Below are 27,081 nucleotides of genomic sequence, written 5' to 3'. Positions count from 1 at the left end.
CTGAGACAGAGCGTAGCAAAAGTCTCATTTCTCCCCTTCCAGCCCGGCGAATGCTACAGTGGTGTGTGCTCAGCCGGGTCATACAGGAGGAGATCAGCCATCTGGCTGTGCATCACACCCTGGGTACCACCGGGCCACGGTTTCAGACCCAGCTGTGTGCAAAAATATGGTGACAAAACTGTCGATCTGGGGAAAAAAACCCCAAAGAAGCACCGGGAACATTGGAGAGGGCCAAGAGAGGCTGGTAATGGGGATTCCTGCATTTCAAATACCTATTTGGAGCAGTGACCCTACTTTCAACCCCTTGGAAACACATTGAATTTCAAAGGCACGGCATGATTTTGGGGTGACGAGCAAGGCTGACCCTGCAACAGCAGGTTATTCTGCGCTGCGGATCTGTCTGGATATGGGGCTGGAGGGGTGAGTGGCCCCGTCCTCCTAACAGGAGAATAAACAGCACCCTCTACTGCCCTCTAAAAAATTATCCAAAGCACAATTTTATCAAATTCAATCGCAGAATCTTTGGACTGTGGAGAGTAGTACTCAGACAATGAATTAGAGAGAAAAATGGGGAAAAAAGAGGGAAAAAAGCAACTATCCTAGGTGGGTGCTCCTTGGACTTGTCCTGCCATTATCATTCAGCTTTAAACGCTAAATGTCATCACCTGCAGGGCGAGGGTGGGCCCTGCGTCCCGATGAAACCCCTTTTTGGGGCGACAGTGGGGAAAATTTGGGGGCAATTAAGACTGCCTGTTCTTCTGGGGGTGGGTGTAATGGGGGCTGGGGGCAATTCGGCCCTGAAGAGGGATGGATGGATGGATGGATGGATGGATGGATGGATGGATGGATGGGGTGACCGAGGGGAGGGCTGGCTGGTGGGTTGGCAGCCATTTGGGGGATTTTGGGGCTGTTTTGGGCGCCAGGGGCAGAGAGGGGCCACCCAATGTGAGGAGGCCTGCAGTTACTAGTGGTTTCTAGTCACATAGTAAGCAGTTAGGAGGAAGTTACTAGGCAGGCACTGAGCTAACTAGTAGTTACCAGGTGGTTACTACAATGTTACTAAGCTCTTACTAGTAATTAGCCAGTTGCTAGGCAGTTACGAGTTTGTTGCTAGTAGTTAGTGGCAGTTTCTAGTCAGTTACACGCAGTCCCCAGTCAGCTGGAGGCCTGCGGGCCCCTGAGGGGGAGGCCGGGCCGGGCGCGGGGCAGCCGTGAGGGCGGGCTGGGGCCCGGCGGGACCCGCTGGGCTGCGGGGCTTACAGCGGACCCGCCGGGGCGGTTAAAGCGCGGAGGGTGGCGGGGTGAAGCCGGCCCGCAGGAGGAGCTCGCTACGGGAGCGGCGGCGGCGGCCGGGGCCCGTTAAGGTGTCCGGCCCTGAAGGCCCCGCCGGGGCGGCGCGGAGCCCTTAAGGGCGGCGGTGGCGGCTCCTGTCGGCGGCGCCGGGGCCATGGCGGCGGCGGAGCGGGGCGGGGAGGCTTCCCTGCCGCCTCCCCTCGCTGCCGCCCGCCGCGAAGGTGAGTGGGGCCCGGCCCCGCGGCGCCTCGGGGCCGTGAGGGGAGAGGTGGTGCGGGGGCCTGTCAGCGTGCGGTGGGGGCACGGCGGTGCCGTTCCCGCTGTGAAATAAAGTGTGTTCTCATGATGCCGGCATTGCAAAGTAACAGGCGTTTGATGCCAAAGGCAGAAATTAATGAGGAGTAAAGCGCAATGAGATACTTGTCTGTATGTTGCGTGTGGAAGGAGCAGGGAGGGTAGCTCACATTGGTCCAAACTTTGATATGCGGCTTGTAAAAAGTAGTCTTACATTTAATTCTTCAGTGCAAAGGGGTCTTGCTCGAGCTTCATAAGCTAATCTCATGCTTCTGGGACAGCAAGATGACAAACGGGTTACTTTTATACACCAGACCTGTGATATAAAGCCCTTGAATTGAATCTTAAGGTCGTGGCTGAGAAGTGATGGGAGCTTTCCATGTCCTCTCCTTCCCAGGTAACCTCTCCTGAAATCTAGCAAATAGCCCCTAAAAAAAAAAAGTCTTGAGCTTCCAGGAACACCAAGCTGTTCAAAATGGGTATAAAATACTTGCATGTTGAAAGGCTTTGGGCAATGGTTCATAAGCGTTGACTATTCAGTTGTATAATGAAAAGTTAAAAAAAAGCGCCACACACATAGCAATGCATAAACATGAGCTTTTGCTAAATATGTGAAACATCCGTTAGCAGCAGATTTCCCCATTGTCAGTTAAATTTAGTAGTACTCTTGAACAGAAATAACTCTGGTGGAATTAATCACTGTTTAAAAAGCTGACAGCTATTTTAGGCAGTCAGCTTTCTGGAGGGGAAAAAAGCAACACAAGTATGTACACTCTTCAAAGGACTATACTTGGGGAAAGTTAGGAATGTGGTCTTGCTATGTTTAGGTTTAAATTCCATTTTTCACATGTATTTCTTGAACTGAATTGTCATGTTCGTGAACTCCAAAATGTGCTTTGGCGTGTTAGCAACAGAGCCTTTAACTTTAAACTACTTTGACCTCTTGGGAATTTCAAGGGATTTTAAGGGGCTGAAGGTTGTGTTTCTTAAATTGTCAGTGTTTAGAGGTATCTTACACCCTTATTTTTAGTGCACAGCTGGTCCAGGTTTTGTCATGAGCCAGACAGAGCAAGGGTTGCTGGTTATGCTTTTCAGTTCATACCTGTGCCAAACAAGCTGTGGAACTGGGTATTATGGGTCATTTCTGGTTTGATAGCCTGTTGGGGAGGGAGGGTATCCTTTTCTTAAATACAAAATTAGCAGTAGCTTTTGGTTTTGGAAACTTTATGTGGCAACAGTTCTTGCTAATTTCTTCACACCTTGGGGTTTTTTGTTTGTTTGTTTGTTTTAGCCTAAGGAGTTTCTTTTGACCCAGTGGCAACAAGATCAAAACCCTTGGTACCTGTGAGAGTGTAGTTAATCTGTAGTTAGAACCATACATCCTTTTTCAAGACTCGGTATATGACTAATTTTCCTCTCGCCCTCCTTCTCTCTTCTACACATCTTTTTCACTTACTGGAGGGGAAAAAAGGAGTCAGGTACCAATTCACTGATCGTGTGTTTCTCACCCAGCATTCCACAAGCCCGTCTTAAATAGCACTGACAGTAGGCTGGGAAATAACATTGCACAAACTACTGTCATACAATTGTATGGAAGCGTTCATATGTCAGAAGAGAGCTGGGCAGAAGGGTAAGTAACTTGTCTTAACCTGCCTCAGAGAGTTTACAAAGTGGGGATTGGGAGGTGCATTTCGTATGTGTTCTTAAGACCCAAGGAGGGTTAAACCACGACAGAGTGGAAAGGGAAAAGGGTCTGTTATCCTACGGAAGTAACTTAATGCCTGGCAAGGAAACTAGCAGCTTGTCTTGCAGTGTTTAAGAAGTCTAATGCATTAGGTTCTTCTTCAGAAGGGAGCAACTACCCAGCATAGACTTAATCAGCTTTCTGCTGCACCCAATGCACGTTTTGACAGTGTGTTTCAAGAAGTAAAGTACAGCTGGCTCAAACTGTGCTCACAGAAACTTAAAAAAAATCAAAAACTTGTTTTCTCAAATCCTGAGCAGTTTCTTGTAGTAAAAATGATTTGACACTTTAAAAAAAAATAGAAACTTTTTCCTGGTGAAAGCAGAATAGCTGATTTCAGTCTGCTTCAGCTGTGACGGGCTGGTCCAGCCCTCTTGGGTGTGATAGGATGCAGGGAGCAGAGCTCAGTGTGATGTTCAGCAGAGACAGAATAGTGGAAACGAGAGGACTTGGACCAACAGGGAGAAAAATGAAGAGAATCAAGGAACTGTGTTGCAAGAAGTGGACACCTTAATTTTATTAGTAGTGATTGATATATTGTATTTTGATCTTAATGCTTTAAAATATTTTCTGTGTCCTGGCTGAGTTCAGAGCACTAAGAGAGTAGGCAAAGTGTCTTGTTACTTGCTTACCCTGAGCAAAAGGGAGAGCATTGTGTTTCACATCCATTGCAAGCTTCTGTTGTGTGTCAGGGCAGATCACAAATCCATCTGGCCATCAAGGCTTTTAGCACTGTTTTGGTTTAGTTTGTGCATTTGAGGAGGTTTGGGCAACGCTAGGTTTAACCCCTGTTTTGGTGGTGTAGTTGTACGCTTCAAAGGCCTCGTGCCTGTGTGCAGCCTTGGCCATGTGTCTTAGTCAAATCTGTGATAATGTGTAGTATTCAAAGATGCGTATACATGCTTGTAAGTTAACTTGTTAGAGTATTCTGTGGGGGAAAATCTTACAGTTTGAGTGATGAAACTAATTTATGGAAACATGCAGTGCCGGCATTAACAGCATTTGTTTCCAAACAACAGAGTCCAGTTTGGCATTTCATTTTTTACGATCACCTGAGCTTTGAAAACAAAACAAAAAATTAATTCAAAAGGATATTCAGTGACTAAACTCGCTGTCAAAATTAAAATTTAGTGCTACGACAGTATCGTTTGCTTGGAGAAAGGTCTTTCAGAAGAAACTGCAGAAATCAAAATCTGTCTGGTTCAGCCTCCCTTCCTCATGTAGGAATACAGAGCTGTAATACCTCAGTTCAGTGTATTTGATAAGGGTTTTAACATTTGTTATCTTTGCCTGCCCTTTCTAAGTTGGATATCTGTGGATATCTTAGTTTATTTCTAAGGTTGCTTTCTGACTCCTACTGTATAGTGACCGTGCTTTCCTGCTGTACCACAACCAAAAGCGACTGGATTTCAGTGGTGCTGTTTGCCTGCAGTTTTGGACAGCTGATACTCTAAGCATTCAAGCTTTTGTTCATCTTTCATCCTGTTGTGGAGTAGAAATAGAATTGCCTGATTACAAGCAATAGAGTTTGCACATCATGTAAAGTTACAGCCAGTCAGCTGAGATGAGATAACTGACTGCATGCAGGCTCCTGCCTTTCTTGCTTGCAGAGTAAAGCAAATTAACGTAGTGCACGTGATGTAAATTAACCTGTTTTACTCTGCAGCTGGGACGGGCTGCAGCATGCACGCTCAGTTACCGTGAGGCTGACAGGTGGTAGCCTGGTGAGATGTGCTAACCCCATCGCTTGTGCTGGTCCAGATGTGCCTTGGAGACAGCCATGTGGAAGGGCTTGTAAAATGAGAAAATATGCGGGTCAATATTTGCTCTTGTGGACTTGCAGTTGCGGAACTTGATTCATGTATATCCATCTATTTTTCATTAAAATGCTATGTTTGCTGTTGGCGTTTGAGGGCAGAATTTGGCTGTGTCATTTTGTGGGTTTACTACCTTGAACTTGAAACTTTATACCTTTGCCTTAAGGGATTTTTCTAGCCTAGACTTTTTCTTCACTACTTTATTCTGCTTTCTGTCTTCTCTACCCTCAAGAATTGGGAAAGAAAAATTAATAATAGACTAAAGCTGGGAGCATTTCCTTTTTAATCAAGTGGTACAAAATCCTGGGCTGAACAGGCTTTTTTAAATTACCTGATCTCTGATATTTTAATTAACGTTAGTATTTTTTCCTACCGCATTTATACTGCCCTGAGGGAAGACTTTTTTTCCCTGCCTTTCCTACATGGCATGCCACAAAGATTCCTCTACAATTAACCTAGTAAAAGTAAAAAGCAGATAGAAAAGGTTTAAATTTGAAAAGACATTCTCAAACTTCTTTCAAGTAGTAAAATATACAAGTACAGTAATGTTAAAATGTCCCTGAGCCTTCTCACATCAGTATTTTAATGCCTTAACTGAATTGCTGATCCACTGAAGAAGACTTAAAAAAAAAAAATTTTAAAATGCTGAGTGCGTGCCTCTAAGATCGTAGGTGAGAACCGAGAAACAGTAAGCAAATCATCATCTTTCAATTCAGACACCAAGAGTCTGATTTATTTTTATTAGGCAACCTGTTTGGTTCCAGATTTCCAAAATCTACCTCTGTTACTTTGATTTAAAGAAAAAATATATATATTGAAATTACTTCAGTTCTCTTGTGAAGAGAGATGCTGAGCGCCTGCAGTTCCCGTTGCCTTCTCAGTGCGCATTATTTCAGTGTTTGAACATTAAAACAATCAAGCTGATCTTTTTTTGAGAATGTGTTCCTCATTGCCTATTGATTGCTCCTCATTGTTTACTGATTTAGGCTGGGTTTATTCTCTACATTAAAAAAATAATTGTATAAAGCACATCTCTGGAAGTATTTTTATAAATGCTAAATGAATGAGCAAGAATGTGAGTATACTGGATATCACCTGGATATTCAGGTGATACTTGATGTTCTCTGTCTTCATCGATATTATTCACTATTATGTCAAACTGCTTTTAATTTCACTTCATATGAAGTGTTTTGCTTTTGTGTCTTCTGAATGCTCTCAGAAGATGCCAGTCAGAAAATTATACCAATAAAAAGTATGCTGGGTTTTAAGCATACATTTATTGTTATGATCTACTGCTTTAATAACAGGTTTTTCCATTTGCTCAGACATTTTGTAAGTCACCTTGGAGATAAGAATGAGAAGTCATTTTTATGAGAGTGAAAGTGGATGTGTTTAGGAAACTTTCTTGCACCAGTCTTTGTAAAGTTTGAGTGGTTTTTGGTAATTAATAAATCTTCAGTGATTCGTAGCTTGTCTTAATGATGGAGGACTTGTAACAGTGAAACCAACTCACTGAAACATTAGATTTGAATCAAATTATTCGGTTACGTCTCAATCTCAAGCTTCGAAGGTGGCATCGTAAAAAATAAAATTACGAAGGAGAACTCCAAGTGTGACTTAAACAGAACACTGACTTAGAGGGAAGTGTAATGAAGCAAATATATTGACGGTATTTCTTCAAAGAAGAGTAGAAGACAGGATCGTTTGCAAACAGCTGAAAATGTACTATTTTTTTTCCTGTGGAACTGGATTATTTTCTTTAACTGCTGGCTACAAAATAAGACTACACAGCTTTTTACCCCCTCTGTATTAGGTGTATTTTTGCCATCTGGAATGTGAAGATCATCGCTCCTCCCAGGCTGGGTTGACCCATCTTTGCTACGTGTGCTCAGGGCTGGCCATATGTACTTGTCTACAGCTGTAGCTCACCAGGCTCCAAGTTCCAGTGTCCTCTGATCCCTGTGAAGCTGAGCTGGTGTTATTAACCTTGCTCAGGACCTGATGGGACTTGCAGTCTCTTGAGGCCACAGCACCATTAGAAAGAGGAACCGTTCACCTCTTGTGCAAGCGTGGAGCAGCCACCACCATCAGAAGTTATAGCGGAGCTGTGTTTTATTGGCAGTAGCTCACTGAGTGCTTTTCAAAAGGTAACTTGTAAAATGCAGCTTAGGTGGGAAGGAGGAATTGTGTCCTTCTCTGATACTTTCTACTTATTTCATACTTAAATAGCAAGATGTTGGCATCTGGAGTCACTTACGAAAGCACATGGTTTGAAACACTTGTTTTCTAAGAAAACCAAGGAATTCGTACCAAGATTGTTTGTACCCTAACTAAAATCAGTAATTTCAAGTGACTGTTTATGCTAATTCTGTTGTTTAGGATAATATTGAATAGGTCCATCCATGTGAGGAGCTCAACGCAGTTAAGTTCATAAGAATTAATTTTAACTCATCCCTTTGCAGTAGGTAACTAATTTCTCTCCTGGTACTGTTGCAGGAATCAAAGATGGACAGAAATGAAAACCAGAGTTTCCAAGCGTAAATGCCTAAATACACACATACCTACCTTTGAGAATGAAGGTTTCAGGGTGTTGACAAAGTTTAACAAGTTGGCAGCAGAGCTGAGAGTGGACCCAGGGTCTCCCCATCAGACCCTCACACTGAACAGTTTTGGTTTTGTTTTGCTTTAAGTCACTTTTGGATGCGACTAAATGACATTAACAGTTAAGTCCTCCTTTCCATAGGTATCTGCATATTTGACCTTCACTTTCTTGATCTCATCCTTAGGTCTCGAGTGAACTGTTTTTATTGCAGTCCTGCAATGTGATTTTAACACAGGCATCCAGAAGTATCAGTAACTATATATGTTTATAAATCCACACTACTAAAACAGCCATTTGGGTGGCTGGGTAATTAGTAGTGGGATAGCAAGCAGTCTTAGCATTCATTTGAAACATGACCAGAGCTGGTGCAACCCTTTCTCGTGAGACATGCATGAGATGAGGTATTTAACACCCAGATCATTCTGAATTTAGCACCAGTAAGGGGCTCTCTTTGGCTGTATCAGTAAAAAGGGCAAGGACTAAATGAGCAGGGAGAACCAAAGCACCGTTTAGGGCAAGGCTGCATGATATTGCAGTCTGTGATCACTTATTAATTCTGCAGACTGTATAGGAAGGCAGCTTTCCAGTCTGTCTCTGGCATCAGGAGTGCTTGGCACAGCAGATACTTGGAAGCCCAGGGAGGGGGTGGCTGTTCTGATATTTTGTGGAGGTACTATCTAAATAAGTAACTACCAGGGTGCCTGGAAAAGGATCTAGTACTGAATCAGGCTGGGATTCCTGGTAAGCTTGAGTAATAAAGCCAAGAAGGCAGCCAGCATTTTTGCTGAATGAGAAGTTGCACGTGTATTTCATTAGCATGCAGTGCTTGAAGACAGACAGTGATGCTGCTGTCTGGTTTCAGGTAGATTTCTCAAACTTTTTTATAGTGTGGAAATATAACCAGTCTTTAGCCTCGAATGAACCCACCTTGTCCCATTTCTCTGTGCAGAGGCATAAAGCTATCTTTCCAGCCTCGTCCTCTCTTACCTCCTCTCACCCCCATCTTCCTTCTCTGTTAGGGCTCCATAGTCTCTGCAGTGTATCTGGAATTTGAATCTGATTGTAAAGCAGCCCTTTATTAAAATGGCCAAGTTATCTTCGATGAGTAATGTAAATTAATAGTCTTACAAAACCAAGAAGGAATACAGATTGACTTGTGTGTGTGCGTTTTGCTGTTTTGTATTTTATAGGCATTTTGATTCATTAAAAAAAAATCTTTTTGACATTTATTCTGTGTCCTAGACTTTAAGCTCTTAAATCATAAAAAGAGCTGAAGTAATCACAAGAAATACTATAATGACTGCTGAGAATTAGTAGTCAAAAGAATCAAAAATATTTTATTTCTTTCTTCAAAAAGAAAATGGAAAACTTCACCTGTTTTTCTAGTTTTCCCTTTGGGACTATGCTAATTCTAACATGGATCGTCACTAAGGGTAGCAGTGGTCTCCAGGGTCTGCTTTCTTCGGCCTTGACAGTCCAACAATGATAATATTTTCTCTCTCTTTGTGTGAATATCTGCTTTTTTAAGGACAGCTTATAAGTAGTCCATTTGTGGAAGTCTAGACTGTCTTTCATGTTTTCTTTCTGGGCATACAAGTGAAGCATGATGAAACAGGAAGATGTTACCTGGTTTATTGCTGGGTTTTTCCCTTTATGCCTGGGTGGTACTTGATGTTCATTTCCCATGCTATCTAATCAACTTTGACAGGTACATTTCTCAGCCCGGTTTCCTCTGAAAAGAAATATTTCTTAAGAGCTTAGGAATGATAACGGGGCAAAGCGAATGGTATAGGTGAAGCAGATGTTGTGTTGGTGAGTTGAAAATTACATTTGCTTGAAATAAGAAATCTATAAATACACAAGGTTAATACGTGCAGCCTCATGTTTCTGTAATCGTCCTTTGTCATCCTGGCTCCTTTGCGTTTGTGTGCATCCTCCTGATGTGGTCAGTGCCACCTTAGATCGGAGCAGAAGCTCCTTTTTTTTTTTTATACTTGTACTATACCCACTAGAAATAGGCTCTAATCCTTCTTGGTGCTTCCAGACACTTGCAAATCAAGAACTGCACTGTTTTCAGCCCTGTGTGGTCACATATCTTCATGTAAACGAGGCACCCTTGAGACTACTGAAGCCCCAAAGCTAATCATTTTAATATACCATATGAGATCCCGCATCTTTTAGTGACAGCCTTACCTGATGTTAACATCTGTAAGCACCAACAAAGCTTGGATCACCTTTGTTTTCAGAAGTTATGCTGCCCAGGATCAGTCCTTACAATCGCTGACACTGAAAACAGGGCCGTTACTGAAGAGAAGCACCAGTCTGCTCGGTGGGATTTCTGAGCCCAGAAGCCAGAGGGGATTGGTACAGTGCTCCACACTTCCCATGAACATCGTGTTAAATCTTTGAGGGATCTTTGCACTTCCTTTAACGGGACGACCTTATGAGTGTCCGAGCTTAATTGGCTGTGCTGAAGTCACTTGCAAAGCTGCTCTTAGCATTTCAGTGGGATCAGATTCATCCTTTGATTGCCAGAAGCTCCTTTATGTGCGCTACCTTACTTCGTGCATCCTTCTAGATACGTAAACTGCTCTTACTATTTACTGTTGCTATAGTATGTCTGTTCTGAGGATGTCAGCGGACTTCACAAAACATGAGATCTCACAGCATGTCTGTGGCAGTACTAAGCACCACAGGTTTCATAATATAGCTGAGAAAACTGTGGCAAGGACAAACCCATAAGACCTAGTAAGAATCACATGAGAAAATATTGCTGTTGGGTCATTAGTAAATAGGAGGTGTGGGCTGGATTAAGGACTCCAGTCCAGATAGTCCAGAGACTTGTCTTGTCCTCCAAAGTATGGGCCGTTGACAAATATATATAAAAAAAAAAAAAAAAAAAAAAAAAAAAAAAAAAAAAAGTGGGTTTTGGGGGGAATAGCCTAAAAATAAGGGAAAAGCTACACTGAAAATTACTGGTTGACTTCATCATGCAGCATGAACATTTATATGTTTTATTTAAAAAAATTAATCTCATGTCTTATATTTCTAAAACATTTTAATCCATGTTCTTTTATTAAGGAGCAGTCCCTTTGTGACAAACAGTAGTTGGTCTGTTTTGCAGTGAACCATTTCTTAATGACAAAAAGCTGATCCAAACAGTTGCTCTGAATTCATGATACCAGTACCTTTATTTAAATGTTTTGGAGGCATAAAAATAACAAGGTCACTGCGGCAGTTCTGCAAGGCTACTGCTTTTGATTGATTCTCTGAGAAGTTTCTGATGGCTTGGTTGCAAACAGTAAGGTGAGCTATTTTTTTTTAAAAGTTTTTCTTAGCTGCCAGGAAAGATGTCTTGTGAATCTGAAAGCTGAAGACCTCAAGTTCAGCTTAATATGTATAGAACTGGTTGCAGACAGGCAGAGGTAGCATAGATCACTCCGTGCTCTGTCATTTTTGCGTGTCGCAAATGGTCTTGAGGCATAGTTAAAAGGAGAAAGGGCAGACTTGTGCTTGACCCTTCTCTGGAGGTGAGCAGAGCTGTGTCATAGAGCGAAGAGGGCTATTGATGTGTGTGGTTGCCATTGGGAAGGAGCCTGCAGTTGCCCAGACCGGACTGCAGACCATTTACAACTCACTGCCTGGTTGGGATTTAAGTGAGAGACACATCAGTTTAGTCCTGAATTTGTCTCCATGCAGTTCGTCAGAAGACCGTGTAGAAATACGTTATCCAAGGCATATATATTTGCCTAAAAATCAGCTAACTATGCAGAAAATAAAAAGGCTATGTTTATATGTACAGTTTTTCATGTGGTTTGAGGCTGAAATTATCAGATCAGGGTTTTTAAAAGTGGCTACCCAGCTTTTTCAGAAGTGCTAAGTAGCTGTGCTTCTGACTAACTTGGGTAGCAGCTGCTGTGCCCTTTTTGTGGGTCAGGATGTTCTGGCCTTGTTTGGTCTAAGGAAAGCAGACCAGGGTTACGCTGTGCTTGGCTGTATCACACTGACAAAGCCGGAGCTGAACTCCCATGCTATTGCAAATTTAACCGCAGGTGAGTGCCAAGAGCTGCATTAAAGCAGGTTACGTTACCATGCTCATGGTTTGCATTCCCCAGCCAAGCCATTGTTTGCGAACGCCGCCTGTTTCATGGGATATGTGTTAACAGTCGTCTTGCGACCACGGAGAAAACTGAGTAGAGCAAATCTTTAAGGTTCCAAAATCAAGGCAACTGTTGTGAACTCTGTGTCTTTATTTTTGTGGATCTCTGTCTCTTGGGGGAAACCAATTCTTGGGCCTAGCAATGCTACAAGTGTTAGACGGAGGTAGGAGACTTTGCAGAACTACAATAATCTCAGTATTTGTCGCTGCTGTCTCAGCTGTAGCAGCGTAACATTATCTTGAGAAAAGATAGAGCCAAAACAGAGGGACAACAGTGTTAAGGAGGTGAAAAATGGGAAGACTTAATGAGAAATAGAAAACAAAACGCTATAAAGAGAAACAAGACCTAAGATGATGTGATAAATTTACAAAGAAGAAAGAATCTGAGTAAGTCAAGTCCTGTCAGCCTTTTTATGATATTAAAGAATGAAAACAACTCTTGTGACAATAAAGAGCAGTATTTGTCCCTAGAATACATATTAGTGCAATTCATCAGTTACCACAAAATGCCATTGAGGACAACGACACAGCAGGGTTCAGGACAGCTCCGAGAGGCACAATAGGAGATACTTGGACAAACAGACTTCTGGTCCCTATAATCCAATCTTTCCATTGCAGTGGTCAGCCAAGAAGGTGAATTAAAAACCCAATTTTAATTTCACATTGCAATGTTTTTAGGATTTTTTTTGTAGCATGCACTTGGTTAGGTTTTGTCTGCCAAGAAGGCTGTGCAGGTCACTGCTAAGTCAAGGAAAATATGCATAGAATACTGTCCTTAACTAATATAAAGAAGTCTGTCTTTGAAACAAAGATCTGCTTTCTAGTGAGAAGTTATGCAAATTGAAATATAGTGAATACTGCCCATGATAATAGTATTTCATAGACTTGTGCCTAGTTGCATTGCAATTTGCCTTTTGTTGTTTTTTTTAAATAGAGAATATTGCTCCAGTTATCTTTCTCTAGGTAGCTGGTTTTACAGTTCAGTTCACTTGAACAAACTCGTGTAATTTTCCTCTGTAAGTGGCTTTTTCTGCTACAAACATTGGCAATTCATGCGTTTCGGGTGCAAGATGGCACCTTGCATCTAATGCCCAGAACGAAGTTGGATTTTCTTGTGTGGATGAACTCAAGTTGTTGGTTGTGTCCGTCTTTCTTTCCCTCCTCTGCTTGAAGCGGCTAAGCTATGTGAATCAGTAACTGTAGAATATTGAACATTTCTGGATGACTCAAAATACAGAAAACAAAAGCTCTAAAGGACTAGTCACCTGGCCATTGTACCTCATGAAAATAAAGGTTTTATTAGGAAATGAATTCTTATATCAGGGACTGACGGTAAACCATGCTAGACAGCGGTGTTTTGATACCCAGTCGTTGTTGCAGTCTCAGCCAAGTGCCTCATCAGCGCCAGCTTTATTAAGATCTGCGTGTTAAATAAGTCGGGAGCGCTGCTTTGGGAAGGCGAAGGGGGGTTAGCCATGCACACGGTCTGAGAAAGACCTCTGCATCCGCCATTCCTCAGGTTTTATCAGTGCCCATGGAGCTGCTGATAGATTTTCACCTGGTTGCGCGTGTTAATGTTGGCTTGTCAAAGCAGTTTGGCATTCCTTGTTTCAAGCTTCCACGGGAGTCGCGTTCCTGGGGTGATCCTGGCTCAGTTAAAGTTATGCCATACAGCTTGTACTGAAATTCATGCTCTAAGCGGCTTTTAACTTGTGCAAAGATGGCAGTTGTGTTGTCCAGGGCACACGCAGGGGACTGGGTAGACTCTAGTCCTTCCTTAATCATGTATGAACTGACCATCCCACAGCTTAGCACCGTTATTTAGAATTACAGGACACGCTACACAGTATTTGATTATGTTTTTCCATGTCCCCTTGGACTTGGCTTTGCTTTGGCAAGAGGCCAAGAGAGCAGTCTTTAGAAATGAAGAGAAAGGCTGATTGCCTTTACGGGTTTGCAGATGCCTTTTGGCACCAAGCCTTGAGACCACGGGGAGCCACGCTTTCCTTGCCCACAATCTCTCCAGGCTGCGTGCAAAGCATGGAAAGCCAGCTGCTCCACGTGTGGCCTCCAGGATGGACCGTTGGGTAAACTTAGAAGGGTTTAAGCTCAATTAAGACATCACGATAGTTTCCCCAATATTTTCCCTTTAACCTGAGCTTCGTTTGAAGAGCACGGTTTAGTTGAACTGTCTAGTTACGTGGCTTCCTTTATTTTTGCTTTAAACTTGTTTAACTTTGGCATATTTTTAAGAGCAGGGCATGCCAAAAAAGTGTAAATTCTAGCTTAATTGGAATTAGCGTGACCCGCTGCGGGTGAAAAAGAAACAGGGAGTCTTAGAGTTTGTCATCACAGAACAAGTTTTGGTGGTATGGCAGTGTGAGTAAACTTGTTCCCTGACAGCATAGCCTGTACCAGAGAAGTGTTTCAAGCAATATGAGTTAAACTGGTTTCCCTAATTAATTAAGTGCATTAAGAGGAGAAAGAACTGGGGTGGTGATGTAGCTTTATCTTTGTGAGGGTTTTGCTAGCGCAGCTATGCCCTTCTGAAGGGTGTGTTTAATTCTCTTAATTGACATGATGTTGGTACTGCTTTTAAGTGCTTATTAGAGAGTCCCCCCCAGGTCAAATGTGCCTGCACATACGTTTATTCGGGAATAGCTTCAAGGCTGAGCCAATTTTAGTATGAATTAAAGTGTATATAGGCCATGAGTTAACTGGAAACAGGGCAAAGAAAATCAAAACAAGCCATTGGAGCAGTTTTTCCCCATATAACTAAATCAGTTAAATCGTTAAAGGGAACACAGGTACAACCTTCCTAAGCATCTGAGACCTCCTGGCCTTTCCATGTACGGAGCTACTCGCAGACTTTCTTTAAATCTCTTCTTTAAGGAGTATTCCCACATTTAACTAACTGTGTGATCTAGTCCAGTTAAAGTCCTTCTTTTTAGACCATTAGTCAAGCATTTCTGACGTTGTGCCCTATCTGAAGTGGACTGAAAACCCAATGAAGAGTCCCTGTCTTTGTTTTTAAAGTCCAGCTGCTCTTATAGTAATAGTTTATAAATCCATGAGAGCAACACTTCTGTAAGTAGGAAGGTTTAGGTGGCTTTACAGCATTGCTTTGAAGCCACAGCGAGGTGTGGTGTGATTCAGTGGAAGAACATTGGTTCCTTCATCTTGTGTTGCATGTGAATATTAAAGTGGTTGATGTTTTGTGTAAGCAAAGACGTGCAAATATATCTTGTCCTAACTACTGCTGATTTTTGTCTTTTACTCTTTCTGTTTAGATGACATTTTAGATGAGGCAACAAGGAAAGACCTTTTCACTGACACTTTCTGTAAGGTCTGCAGGGCAGTGCTGCAATCTGAGCCTCAAAGGTTGTCACACTATAAGGTAGGCTGGAAAGGAGAATTTCTCCTAGCAAGCACTGGGGCTTTGGTTTGTTTGTTTGTTTGGGGTTTCTATGGGGCGTTATAAAAGACTTTTTATAGTGTTTCTCAAGGCTTATGCTAGGCTTAGGCATTAACCAGACTTGAATGTGAAAGTTGTGGGTTCAGTATAGTAAAGGGCAATTACCTGCATATTGCAGCATGATTTTAGAAGGAACTGAGCAGGTTCAGGCCATGCTGTATATGGGATGGAAGCAGATCTGCACCACGTGAGCCAGAACATATATATGGCACAGGGCAGTGCTAGCTGTAGAGGATGGAGGTCATGCCTTCTGACGCTTCGCCCAGCGACACTCACGTGCTGCTCTGTGCACCAGTGTCTGCTTGAGGCAGGTTGTATGAATCACGCTGAAGGCATTTCTTGGAATAACTGGATGCCTTAGGACATTGCTGTAGACATGGGGAAGCGTGCTTTATTTTGAAACTTGATCTTGAGGGTGTGCAGGTTTGCAGGCACAGACGTTTCTGTCTTTTTCTTTCTTCTTGCAAAAGTTAAAGTTTAAAATGTCAGTTGCTGTCAGGAGTCTTTCTTGCTATTCACATTATGAAGACCCGGGTCTTGCGAGGTGTTGTATTTCCTTACTTTGATTTAACTTAAGCAGCAGTTGTACTGTGAGAACTTCACAGAGTTCAGACCCTCGGTTTGATTTTCTGTTTCTCGGATCAAAATCCAGTTGAGGATAACAGATGCAATTCTGAAGTTACCTGACTTCACCATTACAAAATGAATTGATGGAAATAACTGACTCTTCTCAGTTGTGCTTGTATTGTGTAGCCAGGTATGATAGGTCCTCTTTCTCTTTGCTAATATTGTTATAATATCCTGCACTGCTCCTCAGAATCCTTAAAAGACATCTGAAAAGCATCAGGTCAGAGAAGGCAAGTTACTTGTTTTGTTTTGTAGGTTACCACTGTATAGTGTGGCACGTGGGTAAGTACATTACAAGCACGAGAGTTTGAAGGTTATGAGTTCAGAGAGCATCTGCGAATTAAAAAGTAATTGCAGCTGAGGGAAGTATACGTTAACACCCAATTTTAGGTACCTGGACTATTGTATCCTCAGTAGAAAGGTGTAGAAATCTCCATAGACTGACTCCAAGCTGGAGATAGTTCAACTCAGCTTCCAGGGAAACCTGTTTCTCTCTACTGGCTGTTTGGGGAGACTAGACTTTTTATTTAGGAAGGTAGGTTAGGTCCTGCTGCGTGTTATTCTTCTGTGCCCCAACACGGGACAGCCTTGATGTCAAGCCTGCAGGCTTAGTGGTAAAGGAGCACAGCAGACGTGCTCTGTGGCATGGCTGCATTCCTTTCCTTACCTATTTTAGCATCCCTGTTTGTAAGGGGAACATGTCAGGATTTTTGGTTCCCCAAAGAGTTGAGAGTTGACTCCGAGCGCTGCTCGAGGCAAAGTGTTATGAGTAATGCTAAGTACTATATTATTGATTAAAGTGTAGTCTTGTTACATGAGCTGGTGTTTGTCCACTTGTGGCCCTGCTTTATACAAATACAATTTGGCAAGTGTTGAAAGCAGTTTTTGATGAATGAAGTCCCAGTCCCTGGATATATCACTGCTTGGATCCTTGTTACTGAAACAGGAATAATTCTAGCCTCTTCCCAGGGCAAAAAGCACACTCAGAAAGTTCGTCTTTACATCCAAATGCATGGTGAGAAGGATAAGAGGCAGGAGTATGGCAAACAGAAGAAAACGGATTGTATCAGTTTTCAGGTGACTATTTCTCTTCATCACTAAATAAAACGTTGCCTTATATACTTCAGTGCATGCTTGTAACTGAGCTTGCCCTTGTCTGATTTCAGATGGATGGGAGTGGAGGACTGGACAAAAACAAATACTGCAGTCTCTGCAATGTGCTTTTTACTTCCCCAATTGTTGCTTTGTCTCACTACTTGGGAAAGATCCATGCTAAAAAGCTGAAGCAATTATCAGGAGACCAAGCCCATGTGCCAGCACAGAGCATGCAGCCTGTTTCTGGTAAGAACTACATAGTTTGCTTGGCATGTGTTTTCCTGTCGCTCTCTGAAACAAACAGAGAGAAGTATCTTCCTACACTTGCCACGTCTCTATGCCTTCCTATTCTGCTGAAGTTGTGGATCTGTCTTGTGGTAACTCCTTAGGTGAATAAACAAAGATACTGCCCTGTGCAACTCTGAAGCCATGGAACCCTGTTTTCAAATTCCCTATCTTTCGTTGACTGAAACTAAAGGCAAATATTTCTGATTTTTTGTTAATGAAAGGTGTTTATTGTTCTTCTGAGAATTCACTGCAGTCCCAACAAGGTGTTCCTCTGATGAATTAATACGATAAGAAATTAAAAAACAGTTAGTCCGCAAGAAACACTTAACTGGTGTTAGTCCTGTACAAGTTGCTGAACTGTATTTAAGGTTGGAGCATGCTGTATGTGCTCTGCATCACCCTCTGCAGGGTACATCTCTCTATTCTTGGGCTGTATAAGGACCTTAGAGCGACCAGACGTCAAACACAGCTGATTTTTAGATACCTAATGGTGGGGTTTCTGAATATTCCAGGGATGTGTTCCTTATCAGTCTGTACTTTCATATGCTTGCAAGGATTAAGGTATTTTATAGTCCTCTTGCAAGTAGTTCAGCTCCCAGCAAACTGTTCTCCTTTCCAGCTCTGTAGTTCTGCAGTCACCTGTTTTGTTCCATGAAATTGTTTTAGCCCTTCTTTGCTGTGCTGTCAGCAGATTTATCCTCTACTTCCATGTCTCCAGCTTTACAGAAGCCATCAGCTGAGAAGCCCTTGCTGCCTTCAGAAGCTGAAGAGTCTTCGTCATCCTCCAACACAAGATTGAAGTTAAATGATCCAGACAAGTACTGCAAGCTCTGCTGTGCTCCCTTCAATAATCCACTCGTGGCCCAGGAGCATTATGTTGGTAAGAAACACAGAAGAAATGAAGCACGGAAAAAGATATTGGAGGAGATGGGAGACAAAGCTGTTCCTGCACAATCCAGCATAAATGGTAAGGAGAACATCAGCAAGTGTTACGATCTCTGAGTGTAGCTCAAGTGCTCAGTTCCGATTTGTTCAAGGAACTGCTCTGATGTGTGCAAGGAAATGGTAGTCTTCTCCTGTGTTACAGAACAAGTTCATTTCTTCCTTTCTCTTTGGTCTATGAACTGCTTAATTCTGTCTCTGACAGCTGTAGGTTGGAAAATATTTCTTACTGACTTGGAGACCCAAATCCAGTTCTCACCGAATTCTGCAATCAAATTCAAAAGATCATAGAAAATAGCCCAGTCCCCTAAATCCAAGACCAGGAGCAATTGTATCTGTGTCATTCTTAAGATGTTCATCCACCTTGTTCTTAAAAACCGTCTGTGCTGAAAGCTCCACAGCCTCCATAAGGAACATTTCCCAGGACTTCTTTACCTTCTCGATCTTACAACCGTCTACTGACATTGAACTCAGCTCTCTCTGACCATAAGGTATTTCTTCACTGTGCACAGAACAAGAAGCAGACACAAGAATTGAATCATTTGTTTCCTTTCTGTTGCATTCTTTACATAATTGAAAACTGGTGTCATGTCTTCCCTTAATCTTTTAGTCATGAAACTGGTTGTCATAGTTATTTCGATCTTCCCACATAAGGAAATTTGTTTCCTAAACAGTCATTGTTCTCTGGCATCCCATCAGGACTGTCTCCAGCTCAAGCACTGTGTCGAAAGCCAAGACCCTGTTGCTGTGCAACTTCCATTAATTTTGAGAGGGCATCATCTGGTCCTGTGCAACAGAACTGTCAATCCTTTCTTTAGTAAGGAGTTCAAAATCCTACCTGATAGTCAAAAGTCATTGTTAGTATAAAACAGCTCTCATTAAGTCATGCTATAATTTAAACAAAATAATACGTTTTGATGCAAAACAATAGCCCATTGGAATTAATGCTGCATTTTGCTAATGGATGAAGCTCTTGGGTTTGCACGGGGAAAAAGGTTACTCGCTGGTTTCAGAATACTTAGCTCTATGGATGACATAGCTTGTAGGAGAGGAGAAAATGACAACCTAGAAAACACAAGGATTTTCCTCATCTGACCTTACCTTATATTTGCCTGAGACTCCATGTACCATATTTATAATGTACTGTATTGACAAATCCCTCAGCATTTTCACAGGGTTGAACCGATGCTGCATGAACATTTGAGCAGGTAATGTTTAAACTGACCTTATTTTAATTAAATCTGGACTGACTGGATCGGTATGTGTTGGTGCTTGCTTTGGGTCAGGTATTTACAATAGTATTTAATTTTTCAGTACAGTTCATTCACATCAGCACTTGACAACAGTTTACTGGAGTTATCTTGGGTCACTTCAGTCATCAGAAATACTCTTTGTTAATGCTTAAACCATGGTTACACTGCAACTCTACAGTTGCAGTATGAGAGTACAACTCATCAGCTACCTTCATAAATATTATTGTAGTGTAAAATTGCAGCAGAGACTTTATATCTGTCTATAAACATTGTTTATGGGAACATTATGTTAGGACTCTTGCATGGGATGGGATCATGATGTACTTTGAGTTTTGCCTTTCATTTGTAGTCTCTCTAACCGACAGGTTCCTTCTTTTCAGCAGTTGGAGTTGGTTATTACATGTGCTCCATCTGTAACGTCACACTTACATCTGTAGAAACGTACCAGTCCCACGTGCAAGGAAATAAGCACCGGATTAAGTATGTCAATAAGTCTTCTGTTACTATTGCTCTGTAGTTTGTACTTTCAAACTTTTTCATTAGCCTTTTTGTCTGCTGTTAAGTGACTTTGACTAGTTGGTGGGTTTTTTGTTTTGGTCTGGGTTTTTTTTGTTGTTGTTTGGTTTACTGGGTTAAAAGCGCACTTTCCATTTAAACAGCATACTTGTGACTGAAATTCAGTCTTAGAGTTCCCACAGTTGCTTCTTCAATGACAGCCCACAGGGGAAAGGTCCTGAAACCTGCACAGTTTTCCCGCTTATTTTGCAATCTGGGGATAGCAGCACCTGTTTTGGTACAGCATCTTCAGTGCTCACTCTGGAAGGAAACGGTCTGATCGTAAAGATTCCTACTGATGGGGCAAAGAAGACCTTAATGCTGAAAAGTGCTAAGTCTCCATCAATCGTGTTGCTTTCAGGATTCACCAACATGCATCTTACATTTGGCATAAGATCATTTGTGGGATAGGTGATAGCTCTTGCACTTTCCCTTTTACCCAGAAGAGGGCTTGTAGACTGTCTTAATTGCAGAATGGATATTGTGGTGATTTAAGATGTACTTTTTAGAGATTGCTCTGCAAATAGGCTAAATATCAAAATTGCTGCATGTTAAGCATTTTGGTAGGACGTATTTAAGTGAAGGCGCAATGATAATGTAACCACAAGAGACTGATGTAGAACTGATACGATTTTAAATGTTTAGTCAACAGAACTAGAGTCCCCAAAACCAGGAGTGTAGCGAACTGCTACAGGCCTATCTATAGTTTAACAAAATGAATGTATAAAGCTGGTGAATTAAGGCAGAACAAGATAGATTTATGGGATGGGTCTTCAGAGCTGCCCTTCCCACAGGGGATACCTTTGTCATCCACCACTTTATCTTCCAGCCAGAGCAAAGGGAGAGTAGAATATAAACTGATAGCTAGTTTTGCCTTGGGAGCACATGTATCCTGTTTGGGTTTTTTAGCAATCCAGGTTGGTTGTTTCTGTTCTGTTTCTGCTGTGCGGTCACACAGTTTGCCTGAAACTACTGTACTGCAACTGTTCAATAGAATGAATCTCATAAAGAAATTAGTAACTTTGTTACTTGACAGTCAGTATATAATGTAATTGCTTCTTATCTGCAGCTAATTGGAGATTAGTTAATAAGAGAGAATCTTAAATTTTCTTTTTAAAAAGTAGTTTTAAAAATGTATGCAGTCATTTTAAAAGCATCTTATTCTTCCAGCACCATAGGTCCCAAGAAACTCATTTGGTCTTCATGAAGTTATTCTGGATTTTCAGTTTTCACAAATAGAATCTGTTCCTTGTAACTTCAGCTTCACAGATATGATCATGTGTAACAGGGTCTATGTAGTTACACAGAGCAACACGCTTGGAATATGTTCTTTTTCTAACTCTGGAAAGACAATTTTTTTTTTTTTAACTCAACAGATGCTAAGCAAATTGGTCAGTATTAATAACTAAGACTTTCTGTCCAATTTATGCAGAGAAACAGTGCTTGTGAATCTCATGAAGAAATCAAAGAAAACATATGATTCCTCTCAAGATGAATTAACGGATTACACTGAAGTTCAGGAAACTAGATGTCTAGAGCCAAGAAGGTATTTAGGAAAAGCAGGAGAGGAAGAGTTTCAAGATAAAAACACTGAAGGAGGAAGTAACCTTGGCAAGGTTATATCTTCAAACTTTAAGTGTGAACAAGGCCAGCATTCCAGCCTTTTCTCAGAAACCCAGTCATCGACTGGGGAAAACAGATCGCCAAGCTGGCCATCCACTCATGAGCATGCACTAGAAAAGACACTTAATTGTCGCTATAACAAGGGATACTGTAAAGAAGAGCAAGCATTTGAGGTGGCCACCATGAGAGATAAGAGCTTCAGCCTTTCAGCTGAGGAATCTAAAGATTGCTGCAAACTTATGTTTGCTGAAACTTCTACCAGCTCCTACAAAAAAGAACAGAAATTTCAGATAAAACATTTTGAGGAGGAAAAATACATCAGTGAAGAGCTGAAGTATGAGAAAGAAGCCACAAAGCAGAAAAGAAAGAAAAATAGTGAAGGTGCAGATTTTGGAAAAGAAAATGAGAAGCAAAAGAGAATTAAATTTGACATAGACTTGGTAAATGACAGGAAATCAAGACCTTACAAAGACAAAAGACTTAAAGAAAACCCTGCTGAGAAAGAGAGCAAAAAGCACAAAAAGGATAAAAAGAAGCCACAGACAGATTGCAAAGGAGAAGAGGAGCTACTTTGGGATGAATCTGTCTTGGGATATTGATAAAGATTTTGCTTAGCTTTAAGAGGTTGATTCTGTTTGTAGACTCACTTAACCATTTTGTACTATACTATGCCTTCTTTTCTTCGTTTTTTTAAGCAAAGTTTTTGTTCCAATCCGGAAGCGAGAAAAAGTCTGTCTTGTGAAATTTTTGGGCAGTAGGTAGGCATCAATTTTTAATATCTTACACATACAGCAGCCATTGCAGTGATGCAAGTTTCGAAGTCTGTAATCTCTTCTGGAACATACCACAAATAAGGGTTAGTAGCGTACAGAATACTGTTGGAATTTCACCAAAATGTGTAGCTTCTTTCTAATATTAATGGTGCCTACTAGTGAGGTTTCTATTATTCTTCTAGGAAAGTATATAAACTCGTAAGATAAATGAGGGCACTACAGTGTTCCCCGCCATGTCTGTAACCATTTCTGTGACAGATTTAAAAGGAGAATGTGAAAGGCTTTTGATTCCAGACCTTATTTGCTATTGGGTTTTTTTTTGTTTGTGGTTTGTTTTTGGTTTTGTTTTTTTTTGTCACCCAGTTCTGAGTGGAAAATGAGTCAATTAAACATGCAACTGGTTGTCAGATATACCTTGTCTAATAGATTTTTCTCATTGTAATCCTGATTTTTAGTTTAATTTAGGAAACACAGAAAAGGTGCAGTGTGCAAAATTAATTGCTAGCATGAGGCTACTTGCTGCTTCATTCGCTCAAAGCAATGTACAGAAGGAATGTTAGAATGAAGCTAGATTTGTGGTCCAAACAATACCCTGAAAAATCAGTAACAGCTTTGTATTTCCATTTTAACAGTCATGTCACCAGACCTTCATTCACAATACGGATTTATGTTATCGTGGCATGAGCACTGATGTCCTACATAAGTGCAATTAATTGAGAAGCTTAGATGATGGGGTCCAAGCTCTTGTGTTGCTCCCAGGACTCTCAGATGAGACTTTCAGTGAGCCATGGACACTGGAAACGCATCAGTCCCTACAGGGCCTGGGGCAGGCAACGTCTGCCTGCTCTGTGCAGAGCTGGGGTTGTGCAGAGCATTTGAAGCCTGTGTCATGTCTTACTGTAAGCTGCTGGGTGGGGTAAATACAGTTAAGTTCTGAAAAGTGATCATTTAAAAGCAGTTTCTTAAGACACCATTTAGTTTCTCTCTTATTGCCTTCAGGTTGCAAGGAAGTTTTTTTTTCTGAGCCTTGATGTGGGATCTGAAAGCCATCAGCTGTTGAGTCGCACCACTTAGACTGCGCTTTCCACTGGGTTTCTCTGTTTGTAGAGGCACCTGTGCTGAGCTGCTGCTGTCGGTAAATCTGCCCAACTGAAACTTTCTGTTGTGGGTTGTTGTGGTGTGGGATGGAGCAGAGACCAGGGCCCTCAAGCCTTGAATTCTGTCTGATTTGTCTTAGTTTTAGCTTTGCGGGTATAAGAAGTAGGTTGAAAAGCCCTGAAAATAATGTAGTCTGCTTTATTTTTTAAGGATTTGTGTTTAGTGGTTGATTGCAATCTTGGATTTAGATTTTTCCTGCTGCTGATAAAGTTATAAATATGAGTAGTTAGCATCCGAGCTGTCAAGTAACTTAGTCCATCGGACAAGCTTAACTAGATACAGGTACAACTGAAGAAGGCTGAGCAGGAATGTGTAGGTACCAATACCAATTCACTGGTCGGGACTCTCAGGAACTTGAACTCAGAGGTCCGTGGGGATTCAGCTTTAAGTTCAAACTGTAGATAGGGTCCTTGTTCTGGTCCCCTTTTCTAATCTCCCCTGGTCTTTGTTTCAGGCTGATAATCCCTCTGCTGTCTTCAGTGGCTCTTTTTCCTCACTCAGGAGTTACGTGCCTTTCTGTGTCTTTCCAAGGACTCTTTCCCTGGCTTTCCTTAGTCCCTGCTCACCTAATGAGGGAGTCTCGAGTGCTTTTCTCATTATTTACTTGGGAAGAGAGTAGATTCGGTCATGATTCACTTATGCTAACTGTTGATGACAGTTGTGAGCTGTTGTAAACTGCCAACTGCAGGCTGCTTGTATTGTCCTACAGTGTAACTGGGGAGGTTTTCAAGCGCTCTCTCCTTAGTATACACTTTGCTGTGAGAATAACGTGGGCAACGCTGCAGCTTGTCTCCTATGTAGGACAAATAATGACTTTCTCTTCTTCCAGGACACCTAGTTTAGCAAACCTTGGGGCACTGTAAGGTCTCTCTGATATTTCTGCCACTCTGTCAAATAGGGCTGTGCAAATATGATCAGCGTCTGTCGCAATTATTAGTGAGGAACCCTTGCTCCAATATGGTCATGTACACCTCCTTTCCTTAGGAAGTCAGTCTAAGAAAACAATTAGATCTCCAGCAGACAGAAGGGCCACAGCGTAGTACTCTGCTTTTACACAGGGAACAGACTAATTGAAGGGAAGCACCAGTTTACTTGCTTTTGAAATACGAGTTGCACTTTTGGAAGTTGGGAGAAGGAGATTAACAGCTCTTAAAATATTGTAAAAGCATGAGTTGGCAGAACAGGGAGATGTTTTTGGTTTTTTCAGTGATTATTCCCAAATCTGTACCTGAACCCCATACCCTCCTCGCCCACCCACTGGAAAGTGGTTGCACAAACTATGTAGAATAGCTCTAAACAAAGTTTCTTGGTATCAAACATAAAAGATGAGATCCCAAAAGAAGTGTTCTTGCCACATTTTGATTAAACAATGATTAATCTGTGATGTGAATGCTGCGAATAAGACATAGCAGATTCTCATCTAGTAGAAGTGACTTACAGCTCTAATTTAGGTAATTGATATCCAATTTTCTAAGGTCATAAATAATGATTACTGTTCTTGTGTTTCTTGATTGCCTCGTTCCTAGCCTTTCACATTTGTGCCAATAGTTATCTACATGCTAGACATTTTAAAATATAGGCACAGAGATTGATGACTTTATTTACCCTTTACTGTAAATACGTCTTTTTTCACTTCTTAGTAGAAAAGGAATCCACACTGTCTGTAATGAAAGCTAATTCTGCTCATCCATTCCTCCCATTAAAACTACCAGAGCATTACAATTCTGATTTGAGAACAAATTAAATCACAGATCTTTCTGCCACATCTGAGGAGACAGACTTGTGGGAGATCTGACTGGAGACCCTTTGGAGTCAACGTTGTTTTACGCATGTACAAGGGTTCCTCTGTGAAGGCCCAACAGCACTAAATGTGATCTGTCTCCTCTTTCAGTAAACCTGTGTGCTGCTTGGCTTTGTGAAAGAGCTGCTGTATATGAAAAAGCTAAAGAGCTAAAACTGCGTTACATGTAGCTGAGCACAGAAACAAGGTTAAAACTGCTGTTTAAAGCTGGGCTTGAGTGAAGACTCCTGCATTTCAATTTTGGCGCTCTCCATGGTTCACCAGATCATCTGGATCAAATACGGAATTCTTCCAAGGCCTCTTTTTTCATCTACAAATGGTGCATAAGGGGACTCTGGCAGATTTATCCTGCCCACAATGTGTCCCTGCAGCAGATTGCTGCCACCAGTTTCCCCTCCTTTCTCCTGAAGGTTACCATCACTGGGATATCCTTGTGTCCCTGCACGCGCTGTTCTCATTCACAGGCAAACAGATCAGCTTAAACTCTCCACAAGGGCAGCTGGCATTAGAGGGAGGCAAGGCCACCCTGCTGCTGGAGCAGGAATAACAAGACATGCCTGAAAGCATTGGAGTTGCTTGTTCAATAAAGATGTAATAGAGCCTCGATGCTCACCTCTGAAAGCAGCTGTCACATTCAGTGTTCTATGAAGAGTGGCATGAAAATACTCTTCTGCAAAATACTGTCACTTTTTTATAGTTTATTTTCCTTTTCACGACTTTGTAGACTTTGTTTTCCTTTTTATGATTTTTTTTTTTTATACTTTGGTTTCCTTTTCATGACTGGCGGCAGTATGTGAAAAATTTTCAGCGAGATCCTAGTGCAAGGTCTGTCTGAAAAAAAGCCACAACTGAAACAGGACATCTCTTTCTGCAGCCTGTGAAGTGAGCAAGAAGTTGTTTTCACGGTGGAAGGCTCTCATTTGAAATCTTGCGATAAAAGGGAGAACCCCTGAAGTCGCCTTGCATGTCCTGAACTCGGGCTGTGGCTTCAGCGAGGCACACTGGGAACGCTGACACCTGGCAAGTCAACCCTACCGTTGGCCTGTGAGACATATGCTCGCCATTTCTAACCTGCTAACTTGTCCAAGTGTATTTCTGTAAAGATTGAGAGACATTCAGCTGAAATCAATGTAAATCGCCTGAATGCAATCCCTTGAGCTGCATCTCAAAAACATTCCATGTTTCTATGGAATCAGATTACAGTGTAAAACTGTTGTTTGAGCTAGTTAGAGGACTATTACAGTTTAATGACATTAAAATATGTTTTTTTCAGCATAGAGCTCTTGGCCAGCACTGCCGTCCAACAACAGGGAAGCTCATACTGTGCTTAATGGCTGTGTTTATCAGCCAGAACACCAAGATGAAAGCACCAGGGTGCGGACTGGGAGATTTGGATTCTCTTTCCAGCCTTTCCAGAAGCTTCTCCTGTGATTTACAGCTTGCCAGGAACGTGGTGCCAGATGAGCTCTTCCAGCTGCAGCTTTTTTAACCTTAACATGTTAGAGCTTCTGGTTCTTCTTCATATCCACTGGTGGAAATGACCTGAGGGAGAAGGTTACAGCCCTGTTAGATCTGCTGGTGT

At 41.8% G+C, this 27,081-nt stretch overlaps 1 protein-coding gene across 1 annotated transcript; it reads left to right on the top strand.

The window, feature by feature from the left end:
* Positions 1–1,447: 1,447 nt before the first annotated feature.
* On the top strand, positions 1,448–22,366 carry KRCC1 (lysine rich coiled-coil 1; the record flags this gene model as incomplete). Its single annotated transcript, XM_082314753.1, has 7 exons — positions 1,448–1,514; positions 15,200–15,306; positions 16,981–17,088; positions 17,178–17,352; positions 18,113–18,361; positions 19,970–20,069; positions 21,577–22,366. 7 exons carry the CDS (start codon positions 1,448–1,450, stop codon positions 22,364–22,366), a joined length of 1,596 nt encoding a protein of 531 aa, XP_082170879.1.
* Positions 22,367–27,081: the final 4,715 nt, after the last annotated feature.

The sequence above is a fragment of the Platalea leucorodia genome (genome assembly GCF_965183815.1).
Source record: "Platalea leucorodia genome assembly, chromosome: 6".
NCBI classification, from domain to species: Eukaryota; Metazoa; Chordata; class Aves; order Pelecaniformes; family Threskiornithidae; genus Platalea; species Platalea leucorodia.
This window is presented reverse-complemented; position numbering and strand designations above follow the sequence as displayed.